Below are 13,759 nucleotides of genomic sequence, written 5' to 3' on the forward strand. Positions count from 1 at the left end.
TTTTTTTAGCTGATTCCACCAGGAAAATCTTGAGGGACCACCATGACATGAGAGTCATAGTAATCATGATAATCAGAAAAAATTATAGAGGCAAATTAACAGAAAGCTACGAGTCGTGCTTTTCCACTGAAATGCTTCCCAGCGTGAATGGACAACAAGGATTTTGACAAAAGAATTCTCAAGAAGGAGAACCAGTGGTGCTGCGAGCCTGCAAAATCAATCGAGACTGTGAATATTAAATCCCAAACAATCTCAGAAAGGCACACATTCACACACAGACCTCCTAGTTTGTACACAAGACCTGTGGGAGTTTTAAATCAAGGATGTGCTCCCTCCTTTGCGTCCTTTTCGTTTTTTCTCACATTATTTTGGCTTCTTCTTTCACTAGCTAATCCCTCACTTTGCCGCTTCCATTTTAGCCTCTCTCTCTGTCTTCAGACTTCACATGCAACCCCCATCTCCACCCCTCCACCTCCAGAACCTTGAACACAACAATTTTTCCAAGCCTGAGTTTTTAGCATTTCACCATCTCCCCACAGAACGCCTATTACTCAGCCGAGTCAGCTCCACCGCACTTTGATGTGTGCGAGACCTCACTGGTGGATAAGTGCTGGTGTTGGGGTGTGTGTTTGCATGCAGTCGTAGTGGTGTGTGTGTGTGAATGTATTGCAGGCTTGTCATGGGCGAGTGATTGAGTCCAGACGTTGTGGGCTCCTCTCGTCACCATTGTGTCCCCACCACCACCACCCGGTCCTGGTTGTGGGTTTAGAGTGTTTTGGGCCAAGGGTGGGCGTGAGGGCAGGGCCGTGGCTCCCTGGGGTGCAGTAAAGTGATAGGGCTGCACAGGGGGCTTGGATCGCCCCTGGGGAGGGAGGTCGTAGGTCAGAGTCTTGGCCCCGCCAAGTGAGGATCAGGGCCATGTTAGTTAAACATGCTTCAGGTGGGGCCTTCCTGCAGAATTCTCTGCAGCTTAGGCTAGCTTGCATCTGGGTTTGTGTGTGTGTGTGTGTGTGTGTGTGTGCGCGCGCGCACTAGTTTTGCTTGTGCGTCTCACTGCTTTTCTCCTTGGTATTATTTTACTGGCTGAAGTTTCTTTGTAATATCTTGTTTATGCCAAATAGACTTGAGTAAAGGATAACAGCATCAAGTCAGTAGGGACTGAGTACTTTCATAGACATACATCTACTTTTGAATAAATTCATTACATGTATTTGGACTTCAGCTACATTAAATTAAAAAAAATATGTGATAAATACAAAGAAATGGGCTCATTCAGCTGCAAAGATGGAACAAAGTTGTTTTTTTGCTTTTTTTTACTTCATATGCTGATTTAAGACCAATTATGATTTCTGTTTTTGGAAATGTAGCTGCGCAGCCGTTAGCGAGTGCACAAATGGAACACACTGCTTGTGTGTGGACGCCCACAGTTTGTGGTTTTCCACGCGTTTGGCGCTCTTTCTAAAAGGTGGCCCTGAGGTCCAAAACGGAACGAGAAAAAGAAAAACACAACGATATTTCAGAAAATACAACAATCATGATTTCAGCCCCTTCTTCCATCCTTTAAATTTCAGTTGAAATTTCAGGCAAGGACACGGCTGGGAGGGGCATGGAGACAGGAAATGACATCGACTGGTCCCCAGAGACTTGAATTCCATCATTTCAAAAAGAAAATTTTCTTTTTTTTTATAAAGTGAAATGTTGCATTTTCTGAAACTTTGTTGCATTTTTATTTTTTGTTGTTGCGATGTGTGCACCTCAGGGCAGAACAACGAGTGCAGGAGCGCTAAAGAGCCAAGTGAGGTTGAATTGGACAAACCTTTTTGGCCAACGTGTCTCCTCCTATTACTAATTTAATAGTTTGCCTCCTGGAGAATTAAACATGAAACATATGAAACTTAATAATTGCTTAATAGGGCCAAACCCATTACACAGAAACAAAAATAACTATTTTTACTTCATTTCACTAAATTCTAATTAAATAAAGCTTTATTTAATTGAATCCAGTTTGTATGTCATTTTACAGTATGTGTAAGGAATTATCTATACAGTGATAGATTTATTCATAATGCATATTTCCAAGATCAGCTAAAGTTTAAAGATGTGGATATTTGTTGATCATTTAAAAAAGAAAAAAGTATTGAACTTTATTGATTTAGCAGAGCCGCCCATCAAGTGGAAGACAATGAAATGCCTGCAGAACACAAAGATGGAGCGAGCGCGGGAATCCAGTTTGCAGCAACAGAATACAGAAGAAATGAAGCATGAAGCATTTCATGGGGAACTGAGTTTTTTAAGAGACTTTTTAAACTTCACCTTCCATCCCTCAGCAGCTTCTAAGATGGACGACAGCGAGGTCAGACCGTCACCTGGGCTCAGACACTGACCAAACACTGCCTCTGACGCTGAATAATGGGCTGTCACTAACCCCTGACCTCAGCTCGGAGTCTAAGGTGTCAGATCGATATCGGCCGAGCGCGGTGAGCGTCTCTCCTGACGGGAGGCGTCCCGGGATGTTCGGCCGCTGAACCCTGCAGGGGTGTCCACATTCACTGCGTGCTCGCCATCAGAATCACGTGTACGCACGCACGTATCTGCAGCATCTCACAGATTGTTCCTCCGTCCGCTTCGGCAGGTGCTGATGGGACATATGTTAGCGGGGTTATTTTAACCGAACCTGCTGTGGCCTCCTGGAGTCATGTGCTGTTAGAAGTGCTTGTGTGTCTGGGCCCATGTTTAGTGCTTGTTTGCCGCATGCTCACACCCTCAGGTATGTGTTTGTCAAAAACAGCGATTTTGTGGCTGGAGTGTTGTGTTGCTGTAAACTGCAGTCATGGAAACCTGAACAAGGATCTTTAGCACAGGGTGGGGGGTGGGGGGGGGGGTGGGGGGGTGTTTATGAGTTGCTCTGTCGGCCTCTTGGGGTTTTACACTGACTGAATGACGGAGCCCTGCTGTGTGTGTGTGTGTGCTGACTGACACTAACCCCATGCTGCCATTGCTGCTTTGACCTTCTTGACACCAGAATGACATTGTCAGTAATTAACCTGCCTCATTCATGTAAGACAGCAGGAGAATCACTTGTCTCACTCAGTCTGTGCACAGTCAAATATTCATCTTAAAGGGTCAGGTCACTCAAATAGAGTCGCTCGGTGGCCGTCTGATTGACCTTCTTACAGAGCGATCAGCTGATAATATTAGTCTAGTGTGAATTAACACTTTGCTTCCACTGTTAGAGTAAGTTGTAGCCAGTCAGAGTTTCTATTTCATGTTCAGGAGACTCCTATAGTGCCCAGATTGTATAAGTAATCAAAAAGTAATGTTCAACTTTTTTATTGAGCAGCAAAATAGCTGCATACATTAGAAATCTGCCCACGAGCTAGAAATGCATTTAGCATATAGTAAGTAATTATCTTAGTATAAATTATTACTTGGATATTAAGAGATATTCCACTAATTTGCACTTGAGATGTAGGCAGGGATGCTGGAAGTAGAAGGGCTGAGGGGCCACTCGGGTTCTTGTTTCTTAAATCTAATAAAGAGGACGCTGCATTACTGGACACAGTGATTGGATTTTGTATCACTTTTATTTTGCATGTCTCTCTGATGCATTATGGCCTTCTCGCATTGTGATTTTGTGATGAGATAACATTAAATTAAAGGCACTTTTGGGGCCCCACCTTTCACTTGGCTGCAGATCTTCTGTTTCTCTGGAGGAATTTTGTAAAGTCAGAGAAAATAACCCTGATTATATCACTGTGAGGTCATCGGGGTAACATGAATTTCAGGCTATTGAGTGTTGTGTTTGAAATAAGTGGGCATTTACCAAGAAAACAAGGCATCTAATGGAAAAATGCTACATTAGTGGCATTATGTGAAATGTAGCCTGACTTGTGCTTGGGTCCAGCTTGTCTATTTAACAAGGAATGTTAAATTGAACGTAAATTTTTTCCAAGACATTAAGGATGTGAAAAATAATGCTTTTATTAGCGTGCATGTGTTTAGCAAACTTTTAACATTGCAAAACTTCTTGGAAAGAGTATTTTGATAGTTCAGCATCACCTTTAGCAATTAGTTTTTCCTCCCAGGGCACGCTGGTACACAGAGTACACATAGATTTGGTTAGAATACACATACATGGACCTTCTCTGACCGCCGGAGCTCCTGCAGCTGCGTTGAAGGACGAGTTAGCAGCCGACACAGTCAGGATCCAAAAACAGACTGTCCACTCTCATTCTTCCCATCTCATCCAGCCTCTGCTCTCTTTCTCATCTATCTGAGGTGCCTTCCCACAAGCAGCAATGTGTTTTCAATCAGAGGCCAATTATTCACCTCCACTGGTTTTGTTCCCAGCAGGAAAAAAACAGAAACAGGGAACTGTCTATACTTTAAAGGCCCCGTTTTTCCCATCTCTGTGCTGTCAGCACCCAGCCGGCCTGAGCCCTCTGGCAGACACATTATGTGTTTAAATGCAGTCTGTGCCCCTGTGTGTGTGTGCGTGTGTGTATGAGTCTATGGACAGATGTGTGTGTTTATAATTAGCCACCTAAGTAATGGTGGCTTTAACTTTCCAGCGGCAGAAAGCTATGAATGATTGGACAGGTGGAGGGAGGGTGATCAAGACCTCCCAACCCCTAGGGCAACGGGGTGGACAGACCCCATCTGGTGACATCACATTACATGATCAGTACCTTATCACCTCTTTCCGGCCCCATTAAGGGCTCCCCCTGGAGGGTGTGATGGGGAACTACAGACTTTGTGGAGAAGCATGAAGCAGCGTGAGGTCTGCAGTCTGTGGTTCTTGTGTTTGCAGCTTTCAGTGTGTGAGACAGGAGCTTCATGTGTTCCTGTGGGCTCAAAGCATCCCTTCTTTTCTCTTTTTTGTGGCATAATCCTGGGAAGCTGCCCCTCGTGTGACCCACTGTGTTCATTAGGAAAACAACAGGATGGCTTTATCCTGTTCTCTTCCTTCTATTCTTCTTCTGCTGTCTTTTTTTTTTTTGCTCCTCTTCTGCTCCTATCATGTCTTACATTCATCATTCTTCTTTTCGCTTGCTACTCATCAATTTTATCCTCCCCCGCCCGCGCTTCTGTTTTCCCTCCTTTTCTTTGGAAACTTCTTCAGTTTATTTTCTTCTCTTCGACCTTCCTCTCCTTCCTCTTACTTTTATTTGTCTTCTCTGTTTCTCCTCCTCCTCCACTTCTTTCTCCCTCCATTCCTTCACTTTGCGCCCTCTTTTTTTTAACCTCACTTCCTCCACTCCCCTCTTTGCTCTCTTACTCTCTCTACCCCCTTGTTCTCACTCCCGTTCCCTTTCTGTTTCTCCAAGAACTTTCCAGTTTGTTTTTGTTATCTCTGGATTTCCAAAAGGGCAACACTGAAACTTGTCCTGTGCAGTTGGGGTTGTGGCTACACTGAGAAAACCTGATGAGGTTGTGAACTTTTTAATGGGTGGTTTTAGATTCTGTGGGTTTACTTTTACACAGTTGTGGACATTTTTTTTTTTTTTGGCAGGTATTTTGTCATTTATTTCTGTTTTAATTATCTTTCACTTTTTATTTTCAAAGAAATATCCGGCTTTAAAGCGATTCAAGTAATGCCAGTTGCTTGAATCGTTTAACCTTATTGTTTTCTCTTCAAATTTTGCCTATAAAAATGGTAAAAATGTTCAGTTAAAAGAAAAGATAACAATAAACCCTAACCCTTTTTGTCCAAAAATAGTAAAAAACTGTGAAATTTTACTATTTTGGGGCTAAAAATCATTCAAAAATCCACAAAAATAAAGTTTGATGTGACATTTTCTGTTGTTTTACAATAAAAAGAGTTAGAAAATAACACCTGCTTGTCAAAGACAAACATCACGTTACATTGTGTAATTATTGATTTCATCCTGGCTACGTTGCCAAGATTAGAGTGACGAAGAGCTGAAAGACTTTAAAACAGCCAAGTTATTTTTTGTGCACATCCTGCACAAACACAAGAATAAATGGAAGAAAAACAAAAGAAAAAATATTACTATGAGCACTGGTTATAGGTTAAATTATTTCAAACACACGTATCAGCCCAGATTTTCACAATCGGTGCTTCCTGAGCGCAGACGGGGATTTTTTTGTTTTTATTCATGGCAATAAAATAAAAAGTAAATACATATAGTTTTAGCTCACTGCCAGAACATAATTCCTGGCAGCAAAGAGAGGGTCTGAAACATCATTTAAAACTCTCATGTTGGGAAATAAAACAGTAATGCTTTATTTACGGCTCTGCAGTTTCTCAAGACTTTCCTCCAACTTCTCCTGGAAAAAAAACAAAAAAAGCTTTGTAATCTGCCAATAAAACAAAAGCAAACAAATTTGTTTATAGAGAGCGTTGAGTTTATAAGCACTTGTTGTTTGTCACAAAGAAAGGCGTCAAGAATAAAAATTAAACCTTTAATGCAATAAATATGAAACACTGAAATCATTTAACGGTGGCTTTCCTGCTTTCTTTCCTCTTCTCACACCCTTCCTCCACCTCTCCGTGTGTTGCGGTTTTCCCTCTAATCTGGCTGGACCGTTCCCTACCTGTGCCAGGCCACGGAGTGACACAAACACACCAGATGGGGATAGAGAAAGCAAACAAAATGGGAGAGCTGACTGAAAAGAGGGATTATCCATAGATGTGTGCTTTGTTAAGAGCTCCGGTTACTGATTCATTGATAAACCCCTCTAACTGGGCATGAGTAATTCAGCCAATCGGGGATCATCAATCCCCAAGACAAATGGACTTAGGTGCTTTTGTTTTGTTAATGGCTCATTATGACACATTTATAACCAATACCGAACTGTTGAACCGTGATTTTTTTTTTTTTTTTTCCCCTACTATGGTCCAATCGTTCTTTCTGCCTCCTGCTATCAAAACCCCAAAGCCTTGTTCAGCCTCCGCCACCTCCTGCTGCTCAGAGCAACAGCAAAAGGAAAAACATGACTCTTGAAATTGCCTCGATCAGCCCTGTGAAGGCTTAATGACTCACTAAATAGCCTATAACAACAAAGCCATTTAGAAAAACAGATGAATAAATCTTTCTCTGTGATGAAAATGAAGAAACCCTAATGCTGGTGAACGAGAAAGCTGTTGATGCTTTATCGCTGGGTAAAAGAAAAAGGAAACTTTCTTTGACACACACACACACACACACACGCACTTCAGTCCAGCCCATAATCGGGGTCTCCTAGTCTTAAGTTAGATGAAGTAGAGATCACAGCAGAGATCAGCAGGAGAGAGTCTTTGGTTAAAAGAAGAAACCCGAAGGCAGTGAAGGCTGTAATCTCATTTATTCCACTACATCTTAGGTCTGGTGGTGTGTTTATGGCTCTGCGTCTTATCAATATTTCACTTGTGCCACTCAAAAACGTCCTTACAGCCTCCATCTGGCAAACATCTGGCTCATCTGCTGACGCTCTCACTCCTCTCATTCCGCATTTTTATCGTCTTTCGCAGTAAACACCTACGATCCATATGCAGCCCCTTTTGCAGCACATGTTCGGGCCTGTTGAGAGGTAGAATCCAGTGCCATGTTTGATGGTCTGACCATAAAGGACCAGCAAGGAGAAGAAACTGGTCATCCAAACTACATTTACAGGCAGACGGGGGTGTGTGTGTTGGTGTGTGCATTGTTTGGGGGGGGGGGGGGGGGGGGTACCCTTCATCTGCATAGAGAATATTTTCAGTACAAAGAAATGTGCAAAATTTTATTCTAAATGGTTTCACCAACTGTTGATCCATCATGGGCTGTGAATATAAGCCCATCACCCCAATATATATCAGTCATAACAGGGAGAAAGAGGTCCTGCAGCAAACCCCCCACCCAGGTGTCTGAGGAATGTTTTGACACCCCACCCTCCCTAATCCCTATTCCGTGGAATATTTTTCTGGTTTACTTACTGCAGACTTTCCAGATCATTTGAGAAGCAGCCTATAATAAATTGTCTGTATTGATCTTTTATGACTGGAAGGTTTTGGGCAGGATTCAGAAAAGTCTTTCCATCGAGCTGCGTTTGAGCTGCAAAACAGTTTAAAATGCAGCATTTAAAGCGTAGCATCCTCACGGGGGCGTCTTTTCCCTGTCACTGTGCTTGTCCTGATAGCTGAAGCACATTTTCTTATTGCCATATTGTTTTGCTCACATTGATGTCACACAGTGCTGTCAGACTGTGATTTACAGTAAAGTCTTGTGTCAGTGTAATGCTGCGGTTTTATTGCATAAATTCTGACTGAATTTCTTGTGTGAAAACGTTAAGCAAGAAAGCCGTGTGAGCGGCTTCTTACAACATTTAAATGCACTCATTTATCACCATGTGCCAGAATTACATTCATCAGCATTATTGGAATAAAATAGAAGATTTCTGCGACACCTGGGCCTCCAGAACTGCCTTAATTCCTCATTGCAGAGATCCAACAAGGTCCTGGAATGATTGCTCAGAGATTTTGGTCCATGCTGACATGATAGCATCACACAGTTGTCAGCTACACAGCCATGATGAGAATCTCCTGCTCCACCACATCCCAAAGGTGCCCTATTGCATTGAGATCTTGAGACTCTGGAGGCCGTTTCAGTCATGGTTTGTGTTTCCACTCCAATACAGAGGAGATGATGTGTGCAGTGTTAAAGCTTTTTAATTGCAAGATAAACTTGTTCTTGCATAAAGTCTTACAGTTTTTATCCAGTAATAATTTGGAATAAATTATGTTCAGGTCATTCCAAAAGTTATTTAAAAATTAGGAATAAAAAAAAAAGCAGCTAAATCTAAGATGCCGCATGAACTTATTGTTTTGATTCGCCTGCACTCAAACACTGAAGAAGTGAAGTGAAAGCCAATCAGCCACTGGAGACTAATTTTACCGTGCTTGTAAACTCTGCCCCCTCTTCAGACACACTCCGGATGTTTCTGGATACAAATACCCAAATCTGAACAGGGTCGCCGTCACTTTCACAAACTTTTCCCTCTTTTCTTTCACAAAGGAATTAGTTAGAAACTCTTTTTAATCCTGACTAATCTTAGCTGTTACTCCGGGGTCATGTTTGATTGACAGCCTCTGACACTTACAAGGCCACAGCTAAAGTTTACAGCTTTGTAAAGACACGGGACAAAGCAGTCTATCCCACTGTGCTTCTGGCTGAGGACGTGATACTGTGGAGCCGGCTGACCCCTGGTAGTCATAATATCAGCAAGCGAGTCTGAAACTGAGGCGCAGGGAGGCCATGCTGAGACTGCCAAAGCGCTCAGCTGGTGCTCGAGGGGGGGGAAAACTGGGAGAGAAAACAGGGCTTTGGTTTCACATTTGACCAGACTATAATTAGAGAGAGAGAAAGATTAGAATATGGGCAACGGTGCCACAAGACACCCACACACCCCGCTATCATGGATACGCACACATCCACTCATTTGTGGCCCTCACAAACCCAGTAGGCTAGCCACTAATCCTGCAGCACATTTACAATCTGTAACGACAACCTGATACCCCCGGCAGGCCACGGCGAGCACACACGTCCCTTTATGCTGCTCATGTACGTGTCAGTAGCAACAGCTGCATCTAAAACCCTCCTTGTCTGTCTCACCTGGCTGCAGATCAGCTGATTGTTTTTTCCCACTCCCTTGGTGAGGAGCAGAAACTGGCATAATATCTGATCTGTGACCAGTGAGGGCCTGTGAAAAGTCAGGATAGAAAACCCCCTACGGTGCTCTGGCAAGTTCACCCGTATCGGATCATCAGCATGCTGCATGCTCCAGCACGGTCTCTGGCCCCGTCTCCGCTGACGGTCCTCACTGTGTCAATGAACAGAGGTGGAGTATTGAAGACATCCGCAGTATGTCAGTGATACTGAACTGCAGGCCATTAGCAGCTATAGAGACACATCCAGCCGGCTGTCCAAGCCTAATCTGTCTCCGCTAAAAGCCTCAGAAATGAAACCTTATACGGCGCCTATGGGAATATATGTTTCCAATCACTCTCCCAAGGAATGAATACCTGGCATATCTTGCTATTACACTTTTTCCCCACTTCTTCTGTCCACTCGGTGTACAGTAAACACAAGGGGCTGTTTCAAGGCGAGGCTTGAGAACAGGCCTCGTTTTCCCAGACTCACAGATTCCACAAGGGGCTCCTACATCAAGCTGTCATATTGGAGGTAATGAAAATCGTATTCTACACAGGGATCCTCTTAACGCTGCAAAAGGCACATGCTAACCAGGGGGATTAGTCCTGTAATGCTAAGGGACTTTAATTTCAGCACCAGCATAAGTCATCGCTGCTGAGTACTAACATTGATATATGGCTTAGGACTGACTAGCATGTGTCAGGAGAGCTTTTTTCTGCTCAGGCGGGTGTGTTGCAGAGGAACTCGGTTGAATCTCACAAGAGGCTGGGGATGATTAAGGATGACATGATGAGATCATGTAAACAAAACCAGAGCCTGGGTGCATCTTCTGACAGTCCAGCCTGAGCACTTTTTCTTCGGCTGCGGTCTCGTTGAGTTGCCCGTGGTTTCATGTCTTGTCATCAGGTTTTTGCAGTATTCACAACTCTTTGGAGAACGCATCATCGGCGAACGTGATGGGTAGAGACTCCCCAAACAAATCAATGAATAACTTCCTGCACACTCAAACAGCTGCTCCTGATGTACCCTTTAGCAAAGCGCTGCTTCAGGGCATCTGAAATCTAAATGCGAAGAACGGCACAAAGCAGGCAGCTGCGGAGAGCATGAACGCTCGACATATCTTCATTAGGCAAACAGATGATTTTAAAGGTCAAGACCAATAATCACAGTTTGTATGATGCTGCTGGGGGAATTATCTGTTGATGTAAACGTGCAGCGCAATCACTTCAATCAATAGCAGAAAGCACAAAAACTGCCCCTACTCTTGATTTTAAAGACTGATATAACCAATAAGCTATCTTTGGTGATTTCAGTCATGTATGCTGAAATCACCAAATTCCTCAGATAATATTTGCACAGTCGACTTTTTAACATCATTTGGTAATGATGTTGTTTGTTCACAGCTATGTCTTTAACTGCTTGAATACAGTTTTCTACATTAAACCGCAGACAGCAGCTACAGTGAAGTCCCCAAAAGTCCTATTATGAAGAAACAAGATGAGTGTTTTCACTGTCACCGTCTTGATTTTGAAATATGTGTCAAGAGAGGGGTGGCTCTGATTATGAAACCGCATGTATATTGGCTAACAACTTGTCAACCACATGTTAATGTTAATAATTTACTCAGTATGACCCAAAATGAGTGACTGAGCCCATAAAGTCATCAGGAAAGTGTTAAGAGAGGTTGAGGCTGAGGCTCTTTTTCCCATAGATTTCTATAGGACAGGAAGTCCCCCACCACCTGTATTGCCCCAAGGTGCCCATTAACAAGAATGTAGATTTTAAGGCTTTTCCATGCTGACAGATCCTGAAGCTATGCCTAACTTTTAACACTCATTATGTTTTTTCTTTTCCTTCCAGATTCTACCGGGGTGATTACCACATCGACGTCTGCATCAACGACTACCTTGACATCTACTGTCCGCACTACGTCAGCTCGGTTGCTGATGATCGGGCGGAGCGCTACGTCCTCTACATGGTGAACTACGACGGCTACAGCTCATGCGACCACACCGCCAAGGGTTTCAAACGCTGGGAGTGCAACAGGCCTCTGTCGCCAAACGGACCGCTGAAGTTCTCAGAGAAATTCCAGCTCTTTACTCCCTTCTCCTTAGGCTTTGAGTTCCGCCCTGGCAGAGAGTATTATTATATCTGTGAGTATCTGCCTATGTTTTTGTTATTGCTACTGTTGTAGTTGGAATGAAATGTTTGGTCAGATTTCGAATCTTTTCAATTGCAGATTACAGAATTTTAACCCCCTATATTTTAGTCATTTTCTAAGTAACAGGAAGGTAAAACTCACTAGCTCAGGTACACTGTGTGCACAAAGCTCCAAGTAGGAATCACAGACCAGTATAAAAGTCATCTTGGAATTTTGCTAAAAATACAAAAATGTTCAGATATTGTTTTGCAAGTCCTTGGAACCAGAGACAAAGCAAAACACAAACCAAAGGGCACAAAATCTCTCTGCTGTTGAGGTCTCACTTGAGGTGCTGGTTGCTGCTCACTGGCTGCGCTCAGCTTTCTCCTCCGCGGGAGAAGGCTCAGGGAAAACAAGGAGCTGGGAAGTCATGTTTTCATAAGTGAAGTCAGTGCCCTGCAGGGCCAGAAGACATGGACTAAATGAGACACAGAGCGCTCCATGGTAGATTTGAGGTATTTAGCTGACACTTGTGGTCGGGAAAGACCCTCACTGGTATTGACAGTAATAAGGAGTGGAAGAGTCAGTGGAAAGACTGCTTTGGCATCACAACAAAGAATAATAAGATAATAGAGAATAGACAGAAAGCTTATTTCCCATACTTCCCCCACAGTGCTAGTGCAGCTTTGCAGCCTTGCCTCCAGACTAAGGTCACCGATTTAACCCGTCAAACAATAATTTCCACTTTAAAGTACTTTTTATAGCAAGAAAATATCTTGGAAATTTTACTGACACAGCCAGATTAAAACTGACACCAAAGATTTCCAAAGGTACTTACTTTGAACATTTTCTTGCTTTCCTCCCATGATGTTGGACGTTTCCCCACTTAAGCATCTGGGATCTTAACATCATCAAGACTGCTCTTCTGCGAGTTCAACCGGATCTCATTCTGTATTTTTGTTGCGGTACATTATATCGTGATATATTACCTATCACTGGATGTTTCTGTTGGATCTCAGTGTCAATTGGCTAGTCTGTTTGACTCCATTCTCTTTATTGTTTAGGGAGATTGCGTTGTATTGATAGCTGTGCCAAAGAATTGTTGATGCTCTTGCAGTTCCTCAGATGTGGATAAGGAAAGTTATGGATTGCCTAATTCTGCTTCATTTGTTCAGTTGGCACTGAACTGACAGAAGCCGAGATTTTCTGCAGATTGATGATGATTGATCATCGAAAGAGAGAGAAGAAAGGCGGAGAGACAGTCCATATGGACTGTAACTGCACAAAGCCATATGGACTTTATCTTGCTGACTCAAATTCATGACTCATCAATCAGATACTTGTTTCTTTCCGTTTTTCTCTGAGAACACAGGGTCTGACCGCGGGATTAAATGACAAATGACAGACACCTCCAGGAGAATACTAGCGCCCTACAGGCAGAACATCTCATGTATCTGTAGTCATGGAAAAATCTGGTTCCAGTGGTACTTCCTCAACATCGAAACATGGAAATCTCAGATAATGTGTAATGAATGAATAGTAAATTGCAGCTGTAGGTTTATGTTGTGTTCATCTCTTTAAATATTTCATTATTCTGGCGGGTGGATGGATGGACCTGTCAAGTTTGGTGATGATGAATGGCAAGTCTCAAATGTTGTGGAAAGTGTCTGTCATGAGGTAGTTGCATGTGAATATGCAGAACGTCTGGACAGGGGACAATTTTTGGTACTTGAAGTTCTCTGGTTTCTGTTTAGTAGTCTGCGTATGTTCCAAGTGCTACTGACCAGTCACATTTGAGCAGACTTTGGCTGCATGCAAGTAAGAAGTCCATGTGAAGCTCTAAAGAAAAATCATCATGTTAATTTATACATATTCCTAAACATTGACCTTGGAGATGAAAGAGGAAGTCTTGGCTTGGAAATCTGCTGGATATCGTTGCCCCCCCCCCCCCCACTGGCTCAGTAAGCAGACTGGCTGATGGGTTCAT

The 13,759-nt window shown here is 43.1% G+C and overlaps 1 protein-coding gene across 1 annotated transcript in view; it reads left to right on the forward strand.

Moving 5' to 3' along the window:
- LOC115789590 (ephrin-A5b-like) overlaps positions 1-13,759 on the forward strand; it is an 84,092-nt gene that overhangs the window by 54,855 nt on the left and 15,478 nt on the right. Inside the window, exon 2 of the mRNA XM_030743067.1 lies at positions 11,493-11,785. Within this exon, the coding sequence (XP_030598927.1) occupies positions 11,493-11,785 (293 nt within the window). The remainder of the gene's footprint in view (positions 1-11,492; positions 11,786-13,759) is intronic.

Source organism: Archocentrus centrarchus, chromosome 12 (genome assembly GCF_007364275.1).
Source record: "Archocentrus centrarchus isolate MPI-CPG fArcCen1 chromosome 12, fArcCen1, whole genome shotgun sequence".
Classification (NCBI taxonomy): Eukaryota; Metazoa; Chordata; class Actinopteri; order Cichliformes; family Cichlidae; genus Archocentrus; species Archocentrus centrarchus.